Source organism: Chrysochloris asiatica, unplaced genomic scaffold (assembly GCF_000296735.1).
Source record: "Chrysochloris asiatica unplaced genomic scaffold, ChrAsi1.0 scaffold00010, whole genome shotgun sequence".
Lineage (NCBI taxonomy): Eukaryota > Metazoa > Chordata > Mammalia > Afrosoricida > Chrysochloridae > Chrysochloris > Chrysochloris asiatica.
In genome coordinates this window covers 17412088-17424005 of record NW_006408528.1, presented here as the reverse complement: position 1 = coordinate 17424005, position 11918 = coordinate 17412088, and the positions used below count along the sequence as shown (strand labels likewise).

The following is an 11918-nucleotide window of genomic DNA, read 5'->3' as shown; positions in this document are numbered from 1 at the left end:
CTGGTGAGTTGAACCACCGACCTTGCAGTTCAAACGGCCTGCAGTCTGGTTCATTAACCCACAGCGCTACACCAGGACTCCAGACCTGTCTAGACAGGTTGAAAACCATTCAGTGGGGATTCTACCTTACCCCGCACACTTTGAATCTAAACTCCCTCTTGAAAATTTGTAAGCCAGTCAATTCATGTCTTTATAGCCCCCTCATTTTAGGTAGCCAGTGTCTAAGTTGCCCATCCCTATCAACTTTGTGTACAGAGGGTATTGGAATGATCCTTGCTGTAAAGATTCTTTCCTTCTTGGTTGATATTTTAAACTACTACATCCATAAGTACAGGTCAAGTTCATCAGATTGTAGCGATCTACACTTGTTTTCCTTAAAAAAAAACAAAACAAGCAAGCAAATACATATACATATACATACATACATACATACATACATACATACATACATATATATGGAGAGAGCGCTCTGGTAGCGTAGTGGTTACGAATCGGGCTGCTAACCTCAGGGTCAGCAGTTCGAAACTACCAGCTGTTCCGCAGGACAAAGATTAGGCTTTCTACTCCTGTAAAGATTTATAGCCTCGGAAACCCTGTGCAGGGTCACTATGAGTCGGAACCGACTTCATGGCACATAGCAATATATATATATATATTTATTTTTCTTCTTTTCCTTCCTCTACATGGATTCTGAACATCCAGCCATTGAAGCTAGGTCCAATGGGCACTATCTGCAAGTTTGGGCGCCCTTGTGCATATCCCCTCACTTCATATCAACTGGAAGCTTCACTCTCCACTATAGCCCTCCATGGCCATGTCCTTGTCTATGGGCTCAGGAGTCCCCAGGTCTCACTGTACTTGGGCCCAACCAGCTCTTACTGTACTCCAGATGGGGGTCTGTGTAACTTGGCTGGACTCAGCCCACCTCTTCATTGCTGCTTTTCCCTCAGGTCCTCTCACCAGTAGACCTTCATCGTGTTCACCAGCTTCCATGCCTGCTTGAGTATTCCCTTTGAGTTTCAGTCTTGGGAGGGGATTTGTCCTGAGGGACTTGATTGCTTACCTTGATGGCTCCGAGGTGAACAACTTGCTTGTTCTTTTAGTAGCCAATCAAATTGTCATTTTTGTTTCTGGTTTTCCCTGCTGGTCTTTCTTTCAAGAAGTATCTTCTGTTCTTCTAGCTGCTCCAGGCTTGTCTGCTTGTGTTTTCAAGTGGGAATTTCCCATCTCAGAAGGTTCTGCATGAATATCAGGATTCCACCTAAGGTCTTATACCCTATAAAGGCTCTGTAAGAAAACTCTTCCATGGCAAGTTCTAGCACCCCTTTTAGGTATTCCAATTAGTTATAGGCTGAAGGTGGGCTTACAAGTTTTCAATAATCATGTTTCCCAATATTCATTTCTATCCCAGTCAAGTGTTTATTTTAGAACAGTAGGCAAGGGAAACAAATATTCACAAGACAGTCAAGCATCTTAACATTATTTCCCCTATTTTACCCATTCAGACTATGCCTCGATCCCTGTATCACAGATCCCTTTTGTTCCAAGGTTGAGCATGCATCATTATTTACCTCTGTCCCATTTAGCTCATGCAAACCTCCCTAAGTGTTCTCCTGTCTACATTGTTCTTCTGTCCCCTTCCCCCTTCTTGTGTATTACCCACTCCAACACCCGAACTGTGATGTGTCTGTCCCCAACCCGTGCTCTACCATCCCCTTGCTTCCCACTGTGTCCCATCCACCAGTAACAAACAAAGAATTTTTCCTTTTTTCATTTTTATTCCCTTTAGTGTGAGTATCTTAAGCTTTTACAGTAAAGGTCTTATGCAATATTTCTCCTTCAGTGACTGTTTAATTTCACTCAGCATCATGTCTTCAAGGTTCATCCATGTTATGTAGTGGCTTGTAGCTTCAAGGTAGCATAATATTCCATTGTGTGTATATACCACAGTTGTTGTTAGGTGCCATTGAGTCGATACCGACTCATAGCGACATTATGCACAGCAGAACGAAAAACTGCCCGATCCTGGGCCAACCTCACTATTGTTGCCACACTTGAGCCCATTCATTGATGCTGCCACTTTGCCAATCCATCTCGTTGGGGGTCTTCATCTTTTCCTCTGACCCTCCACCTTACCAAACATGATATCCTTCTCTAGCGATTGTTCCCTCCTGACAATATGTCCAAAGTATGAGAGACGAAGTTTTGTCATCTTGGCCTCTAAAGAGCACTCTGGCTGCACTTCTACCAAAACGGATCTATTGGTTCTTTTGGAAGCCGATGGCACTTTCAGTATTCTCCTACAACATCATAAATCAAAGGCATCAATTCTTCTATGGTCTTCCTTATTCACTGTCCAGCTTTCACATGCATATGAGGTTATTGAAAATATCATGGCTTGAGTCAGGTGCATCTTAGTCCTCAAGCTGACATCTTTGCTCTTCAACACTTTGAAAAGGTCTTGTGCAGCAGATTTGCCTAATGCAGTATGTCATTTGATCTCTTGACTGCTGCTTCCATGAGTGTTGATAGTTGATCCCAGAAGAATGAAGTCCTTGACAACTTCAGTCTTTTTTCCATTTATAAGAATGTTGTTTATTGGTCCAGTGGTGAGGATTTTTGTTTTCTTGACATTGAGTTGTAATCCATATCAAAGGCTGTGGTCTTTGATCGTCATCAGTAAATGTTTTAAGTCTTCTTCACTTCAGCAAGCAAGGTTGTATCATCTGCATATTGCAGGTTGTTAATGAGACTTCCTCCAATCCTGATGCCACGTTTTTCTTCATAGTACCCGGCTTCTCGGATGATTTGTTCAGCATACAGGTTGAATAAGTATGGTGAAAGAATACAACCTCATCGCACACCTTTCTTAATTTTAAACCATTCAGTGTCCCCATTCCGTTTGAACCACTGCCTCTTGGTCCAGGTACAGATTCCTGGTCTTTGGTCAGTAGTGATAGTATATCACTTCTCTTCAGTTGATCTCTAAGTTCAAATGGGATATACTCAAAGTCATATTTTGGCTCTTGTGGTGGTGTTGTTTGTTGCTGTTAGGTGCCGTCAGGTCATTAGGAACTGATAGCGACTCTATGCACAACAGAAAGAAATACTGTCTAGGCCTGTGCCAACCTCACCATCATTGCTGTACTGCTGCCACTATGCCAATTCCAGCTGATATGAAGGGAGAGGAGATGCACAAGAACACCCAAACTTGCACACAGTACCCATTTGACCTATCCTCGATGGCTTGATGATCAGAACTCGACTAGAGGAAGATAAACATGAAAACACGCTCTTCATTTTTTTATTTTCTTCCTTCTGCTTTAGCATCTTTACACTGGATAGCAAGTTTCAGAGTCTCTTCTGACATCCATTTTTGTCCTTTCCTTCTATCTTGTTTTCTTGTGTATGTGTGTTTAAAGATTTTACTGTGAATTGAGTGGCAGTTTACAGGAAAGATCATCAGTTTTGCATTCAACAAATCATATACTTTGTTTCATTACAATGATTATAATCTTCTCCACGTACCATCTGTTAACAGTATTTCTCTAATCATTTTAGCTCTCTCTCTCTTTTGAAAACACTCAAGCATATATAATAATTTATACTACCAAGGGGCACATTCCTTAAGCCTGCCTCCTGGCTGCCAACACTCAGTCCCTCTCTTTCCATGAATCTAGAGTCCTCAGCTGCTCCCACTCTCCATGTCCCCATCTCTGCCTCCACCTCTGGTGTCGCTTCTCTGGAGAAGGTCCCACATTCCACTTGTTGTCTTCTCCCTTGATGATCCTAGGGTCCACTGTCTGAACTGTAAGATTAACTACTCCCCCGTTTTTGTTACAGAACTTCTACCTTTACAATCGTGACAGCTGAAATTAGTCATAGCAATTACTCACTATTGAATCAAAAGAATCTTATCCCTTTTGTTTTTACCAGACCCATCTAGACAAGATGAAAACTGTTCAGTGGGGACTCTTATCTCCCCCCACACACTCTGAAACTAAACTCCCTCTTGAAGCCTTGTTAGTCAATCATGTCATGCCTTTATCACCCCCTTATTTTAGGTAGCCAATGTCTAACTTGCCCTTCCCTACCTACCTTGTATACAGAGGGGATAGCATTGATACTTGATGTGAAGACTCCTTCCCTCTTTTGCTACTATTTTGAGCTACAACCTCCATGAATATAGGTCAAGTTTAGCAAATTGTAGCAATTTACCATTGTTTCAAGATCATATTTTGGCTCTCGTAGATTTGTTTTAATTTTCTTCAGCTTCAGTTTGAATTTGCATATCAGTAATTGATGGTCTGTTCCACAGTTTGCCCCTGGCCTTGTTTTCACTGATGATATGGAGCGTTTCTATCTTCTCTTTCCACAGATATAGTCAATTTGATTTCTATGTGTTCCATCTGGTGAGGTCCATGTGTATACTCGTCTCTTATGCTGTCTAAAGAAGGTATTTGAAATAAATCATTTATCTTACAGAAATCTATCATTCGTTCTCCAGCATTATTTCTATCACCAAGTCCAAATTTTCCAACTACTGGTCCTTCCTCTTTGCTCCCAACCTTTGCATCCAATCACCAGTAATGAGCAATATATCTTGATTGCATGTTTCATCGATTTCAGATTGAAGAAGTTGGTAGAATTCTTCTATTTCAACCTCACTGGCTTTAGTGGTTGGTGCATAAATTTGAATAATAGTGTTATTAACTGGGCTTCCCTGTAGGCGCATGTGTATTATCGTATCACTTACAGCATTGTACCTCATGACTGATCTGGATATGTTCTTTTTGATGATGAATGCAACACCATTCCTTTTCAATTTGTCATTCCCTGCATAGTAAACCATGTGGTAGTCAGATTCAAAATAGCCAATACCAATCCATTTCAGCTCACTAATGCCTAAGATATCGATGTTGATGTGTTCCATTTCGTTTTTGAGAACTTCAATTTTCCTGGATTCATACTTCGCACATTCCACTTTCCGATTTTCATTGGATGTTTACAGCTGTTTCTCTTCATCTTGAGTTGTGGCCCATCAGCAAATGAAGGTTCTGTGGGTTTTTCTCCCCCGAGCTTAACTCTATTCACGTCATCTTGGTCAACTCTACTTTGAGGAGGCATTTTTTTCCCCAGTTGCATTCTGAGTGCCTTCCCACCTTCCGGTCCTGTATCTGACAATGTTTCTCTGCTATTCATAGAGTTTTCAGTGACTAGTGATTTGGAAATAGTTCTTCACTCTTTCTTCCTAGTCTGTCTTTGTCTGGAAGCTCATCTGAAACCTGTCCACCATGGGTGACCCTGCCGGTTATTTAAAATGCTGGTGTTATAGCCCTCAGAATCACAGCAACTCAAACCACCACAGCACGACAGACAGACAAGTGGTGGCTGTTTCATGAGGGTTATTGGTCTATAATTTTCTTTCTTAGTGATGTCCTTCTCTGGTTTTGGTATGAGGGTTATGCTTTATTCATAAAAAGTATTAGGAAGTTTTCCATCCTCTTCTACATTCTGGAATAATTTGAGTAGATTTGGTGACAGCTCTTCCCTGAATATTTGGTAAAACTCACCATGAAGCCATCTCAGCCTGGACTTCTTTTGGTTGGGAGATTTTTAATGACCTCTTCAATTTCTCCCTTTGTTGTAGGTCTGTTCAAGTTTTCTACTTCACTCTGTGTAAGTTTAGGTAGTTCATGCTTCTGTGTAAATGTATCCGTCTCCTCTAGATTTTCAAATTTGTTGGAGTACAACTCTTCATAATATTCTGTTGTTATCCTTTTTATTTCTATTGGTTCTGTTGTGACATCACCCATGTAGTTCTTATGCATATTATTTGTGTCACCTCCCTCTTTTCTTTTGTTAAGTTTGCAAATGGTTTGTCTATTTTTTTTAATTCTTTCAAAGAACCAGCTTTTCTCCCTTTTGAATCTTTCTGTAATTTTTCTGTCTTTTTCTCATTTATTTCTGCTCTAATCTTTATTATTTCCTTTCCTCTGTTGACTGTAGGTTTACTTTGCTGGTCCATTTCTAGTTGTTGGAAATGTTGTGTTAATATGTTGATTTTGGTTCTTTCTTCTTTTTGGATGTGTGCATTTATTGCAATAAATTTATTGTCCTGCCAGCACTGCTTTTGCTGTGTCTTAAAGATTTTGGTATGTTGTGTTTTCATTCTTTTTTTTTCTAGGAACTTTGTGAATTTACGTTTTATTTTTTCTACTACCCAGTTGCTTTTCAGGAGGATGTTTTTCAGTATCTATGTATTTGAATTTATTTCCTTGTCCTTCCTATTGTTGGTTTCTAATTTTGTAACATTATAGTCTGAGAAGATGCTTTGTAGTATTTTGATGTTTGTAAATTTAAGGAGGGTCAGAGAAAAAGAGGAAAACCCCCAGTAAGATAGATTGGCCAAGTGGCAGCATCGATTGACTCAAGCTTGGCAACAGTAGTGAGGTTGGCTCAGGTTCGGGCAGTGTTTTGTTCTGCTGTGCATGAGGTCGCTATGAGTCGGTAACGACTTGATGTCTCCTAACAACAATTATGGTAGATTTGTCTATTTCTTTACATCTATTAGAGTTTGCTTTATGTATTTTGGAGCTCTTTCATTGGGAGCGTAGATGTTCGTCATAGTTATGTCATGTTCAATTGACCCTTTTTTTTTTCTTAAAGACCTTTCCTTTTCTTCCTCTATGATGTTCTTGATGTCATCCCACAACTCTTCCAGTTTCTGATTATTAGTGTCTAATTCATAAACTGTGTTCTTCAGATGATCTCTAAATTCAAGAGTGATATTTTCAGGGTCATTTTTGACAGTTGTGGACTTTAAAAAATTTTTCTTCAGCTACAGCCTGAACTTGCATATAAGGTATTAATGCTCTGCTCCAAAGACTGTCCCTGACATTGTTCATGAGGGATATTTACTGGTTATATGGATGGAGCTTTTTCACTGTCTCTTTCTACAGATGCAGTCAATTTGATTTCTGTGTAATCCTTTTAGTGAGGTCTTTGTATGTAGTTGTTTAAAAAAGTCATTTGTAATGAAGAAGTCATTGGTCTTGCAAAGTTCTATCTTGTGATCTCCAGCATCATTTCTATCACCAAGGCCATATTTTCCAACCCCTGATCCTTATTCTCTGTTTCCAACTTTTGCATTTGAATTGCCAGTAACCATCAGTACACCTTGATTGCCTGTGTCACCAATTTCGGACTGAAGAAGTCAGTTTGTTGTTGTGTTGTTGTGAAGTGCTGTCAAGTCGGTTAGTGACCCTGTATAGCATTTCCAAGGAGTAGCTGGTGAGCTTGAACCACCGACCTTGCAGTTCAAATGGCTTTGCAGTCTGGTGCATTAATTCACAGCGCCACACCAGGATTTTCGAAGAAATTGGTAGAAGTCTTCAATGTAATCATCACTGGCTTTAGTGGTTGTGCATGCATTTGAATAATAGTTGTTTTAACTGGTCTTCCTTATGAGCATATGGATATTTTCCTATCATAGATAGCACTATACTTCAAGATAGATCTTCAAATGTTCTTTTTATTGATGAATGGGACTCCAATCCTATTCAATTTGTCATTCCCAGCATAGTAAACCATGTGATTGTCAGATCCAAAATTGCCAATGCTGGTCCATTTCAGCTAGGATATGAATCTTTTTGTTTTCCATTTAATTTTTTACAACTTCCAATTTCCCTAGGTTCGTACTTCATATATTCCATGTTCTGAATATTAATGGATGTTTAGAGCTGTTTTTCCTCATTTTGAGTTGTGCCCCAGAAGCAAATGAAGGTCAACTCTACCTTGAGGGGGCAACTCTTCCTCACTCATATTTTGAATAACTTCCAACCTGAAGGGTTTATCATGCAGCACTGTTTTACTGCTATTAATAAGGTCTTCAGTAACTATCCTTTCAGATGTGGTCTGAATGTCCTTCTTCTTAACCTGTAAGTTCTGCTGAAACTTGTCCATAATGTTGAGCCTGCTTGTATTTAAACTATCAGTGTTATTGTTTTCTGGCATCACAGCAACACATAACCCACCACATCTGACAAAATGATAAAAGAGTGGTGGGAAGGAGATGTGACATATGTATAAATAATTCTGCACAAGGTGAATGTAGTGTTATAAGACAGGCCTAGGTAAATTGGTGTGGAATTTCAAAAAAACAAAAACAAAAAAACAAGAGAAGATGATGTTGAGTCAAGTATTTTAGATGTGTTCTCTCTAGTGATGACTGAGTTCAGAATTCCCAATCTCACATGGTTTTAAATCAGCTCTCCCTGGTCACTGTACATACGCTTACAGATTCCAGATACTTTTGTGTTTATTCCTCAGGTAACCATAATGAGATTTTCACCCTTTGGTTATCAAACTTGGCATTAAATTTGTTGAGAGCCTTAAAGTAAAGTCAAACTGATTCATTATGATGGTTGCACAAAGTCTGATTAGGTAAAGATGTTGTGTGTGAATTTTAATGTTTAATTGTCTCTAAGGAATAAAATTTGGAGTAGTTGATGGTTCGTTGTATGTGGACACTCATGAATGTCAGGCTGTTTTATTTTTAGTATTTATTTATGAAAATAATTTATTTTAATTTTTCTTTTTGCTGAGCCAGTTTTATAAAAGAACTTCATGCCCACGGCCTCCTTGTCTCTAAACTTGAGATGTGATTAGACTCACATTCTCCTCAGTGCATTGGTGTCCATTAGAGGAGCACACCTAATTCTCCCTCAGATGCTTGACTCCTCCCCCACTTCCAGGATTTACCCCCAATGAGAAGCAATGCATCTTGACTCTCACCTGGGATAGGATTCTCTTTCTTCCTGCCTGCTAAATCCAAAGGAGTTGTGAAGCCCAAACTGCTTGTCTTTCGCTTTCTCCTACCTCACGTGCCAAGGAGCTCTGGTAGCGTAGTGGTTATGAATCGGGCTGCTAACCTCAAGGTCAACAGTTCGAAACTACTAGCTTCTCCGCGGGAGAAAGATGAGGTTTTCTGCTCCCATGAAGATTTACAGCCTCAGAAACCCTGTACAGGGTCACTGTGAGTGGGAACTGACTCCACAGCACACTTCCACCACCATCACCTCTTGTGCCACTTAGATAAAAAGCACCTGTTCTTTATTTCACCTCTGGAATTAGAGTGTTGCACTTAATCAGGCTAAGTTGTCTCAGGGGGCTCCTGATCCAGGGCCTATTGAGGTAGAGATGCCAAAGCCTTATTTTTATCGGAGACTGCTAAACACAGAAGCCTGACTACACCGGTTTGTGCCAGCTGGTAATTGTTATCTCAGAGGTCAATAAGAACAATGGAGAAATTTGCTCACTTTATGTAACATGAGATTTATGTCATTGAAAGTGCCAATCTTCTTTTAGCATTTTATTCTGCCAATTTGTGCTGAATAATTGAACTTTAATTAAATGACCTCATAAATTGAGAGACCAGGCCAAACCAAGACTGAAATATACTAAATACATTTCAAAGAGCTCTTCAAAGCCCCAGGAGAAATTGGAGAAAGAAATGCTGTTAATTAAAACAAGCAGCAGCAAGAAGAAAGGCAGAAGTTAACCACCTTTTCAGAGTAGGTGAGATTAAAGATGTAGTTCTTTCTGTTTGCCCTGAAGGCCAACCCCATTGAAACACAATCAGGAGGAGTTCGAAGAATTCTAAAAGTTAAAAATCCCCAGATGGAAATGTTGGGCTTCTGGTTTATTGCAGTTTAAATTGTTAAGTGTTGACACCTGGATGGATAGCCATGCTGACTTCCAAAGTTTTGAAAGGTTAAAAACTGGGTTGCTATTGAGTTGATTCCAACTCAGGGTGAACCCAGTGTTTGTCAGAGTAGACCTGTGTTCCATAGTGTTTTCAAAGACTGATTTTTTTTGGGGGGGTTAGAGGGCAGTGGATCACTAGGACTTTCTTGAAAGCACCTCTGGGTAGATTTAAACCTCCATCTTTTCAGGTAGTAACCAAGCATGTTTACTGTTTATACCAGCTTGCTGTTGTTAAGTGCTGAGTTGGTTCCAACTCATAGTGACCCTGTGTAGGCTTTCTGAGAAAGAAGCAGCTGGTGGGTTTAAACTGCTGACCTTGTGGTTCGCAGTCCAGTGCTGATCCTACAGCGCCATACCAGGAGTCCCTATCTACATCAGCTAGGGCCCATAAACATACAAAAAAAGAGGCAAATTTGAGTACATTTTGTTGCAGGATTTATTTAGCCACCGACATTTTACTGTAGAATGCTCCTGAGACTCACCCTCTGTTCCTCATTAGAGCTACTCTAATTTCTTTGAGATTTTGGGTCCATGGGCCAAAGCTTATTATTACAGCTCACTTCAAAGTTCAATCCTGTAACCACACAGTTAGTCACAGAGATGAAAATGGCAGCATTGCATTAGAGTACAATGTTAGTTTTATAATTTTACACATAAAGCATGGCATTACAAATTACAAATGAAGAAAGTGAATTTGTTTAAAAAGCATATGGAGTAAATGGTGTTTTCAGGTGCCATCTCCTTGTGCATAGGTGAGAGTTGAAAAAGTAGGGTTTTTCAGTCCTGGTATGTTTCTGTAGGATAAGCAGTGGTGTTTAAATAAAGTTAAAGAATAAAGATGTCACTTTGAAAACTAAGGTACACCTGACCCAAGCCATGGTATTTCAACATGCATGTGAAATTTGGACAATGAAAAAGCAAGACCATAGAAGAAATCAGTTCGTTTGAGTTATTATGTTGGAGGAGAATATTAAAGGTACCATGGACTACCAGAAGAACAGACAGATCTTATAAGAAGTACAATCAGAATGCTCCTTAGAAACAAAGTTGGCGAGATTCCATCCCTCATACTTCTGATATCTTATCAGAAGGAACCAGTCCCTGGAGATGGACATCATGCATGGTAAAGTGGAGGGTCAGCCAAAAAGAGAAAGACCACCACGCAGTGGCAACAACCATAACAACAATTATGAAGATGGTGGGACCTGGCAGTATTTAGTTCTGTTGTGCATAGTGTTGCTATGAGTTAGAACCAACTGAATGGCACCTAACAGCATCATTACTTAAAACGACAGCAAGCATTAAACACAGTCCACCTCCTAGACAGGTGAAAAGTAAAGGGGTAGAAAGATATACCATGCTAACACTAATAAAAAGAAAGCTGGAGTAGCTGTGCTAATTTTAGCAAGGTAGATTTCAGAACAATGATGATTATCAAGTGTAAAGGACATTATATAATACTAATGGTGGGTCTATTCTTCAAGAAGATTTGGCAATTCATTTCTATCAGCAGCACATGAAAAAGTGATGGAATTGAAAGGATGAATAGACAAATCACTGTTGTAACTGGAGATGTTAGTACCTTCGCATCCCTAGTTGAGAGATCAAGCAGGCCGGAAACCATTAAGGATCTAGATGACCTGAAGAGCACTACCAAGATACAGAAAGAGGAAGCTGCCAATTTCTGAAAGCCTGGGTCCAGAACTCGCACAAGTGTCCTTTCACTGGCTCTATTGATCAGGTGGTCAAATAGGGACACAGACTTCACTTCTCAATGAGAGGAGTTTCAAAGAATTTTGGGGGCCATAAGAACCTTTATACTGAGTTCTTATTTACCTCTCTGTGCTTATTCATTTGCTCTCATTATGTTTTAGACAATGTTCTTGAGAAGGTAAAAGTTTCATTGTGTAGAGGGTAATCATATGTTCTGGTGTACCTGAGGCAATCCTGGTTTATGCTTACATGATTATTAATAGTTTCCTTTTCACTCTGATTAGTGTTTCAATTTGAATGATAAATTATATCATTGCTTTACTTATGCAAGGAAACTTCAAAATGTTTGTGGAAACATTCCATTATCTTTTTTTTTTCCTCTTTGAATTTAATGAGTTTACACCAAAAAAAAACTTAGGTAGTCATTTTACATTCAA

At 39.5% G+C, this 11918-nt stretch overlaps 2 protein-coding genes across 5 annotated transcripts in view; one reads left to right on the top strand and one right to left on the bottom strand.

Moving 5' to 3' along the window:
* Positions 1-11918, top strand: part of CDK14 (cyclin-dependent kinase 14) — an 819631-nt gene that overhangs the window by 221448 nt on the left and 586265 nt on the right. The gene's annotated exons all lie outside the window — the stretch shown is intronic.
* LOC102834232 (serine palmitoyltransferase small subunit A-like) overlaps positions 9155-11918 on the bottom strand; it is a 3914-nt gene continuing 1150 nt past the window's right edge. The window contains exons 2-3 of the mRNA XM_006834385.1: positions 11351-11498; positions 9155-9187 (exon numbers count right to left, since the gene is read on the bottom strand). Coding sequence (XP_006834448.1) covers positions 9155-9187; positions 11351-11498 — 181 coding nt within the window. The remainder of the gene's footprint in view (positions 9188-11350; positions 11499-11918) is intronic.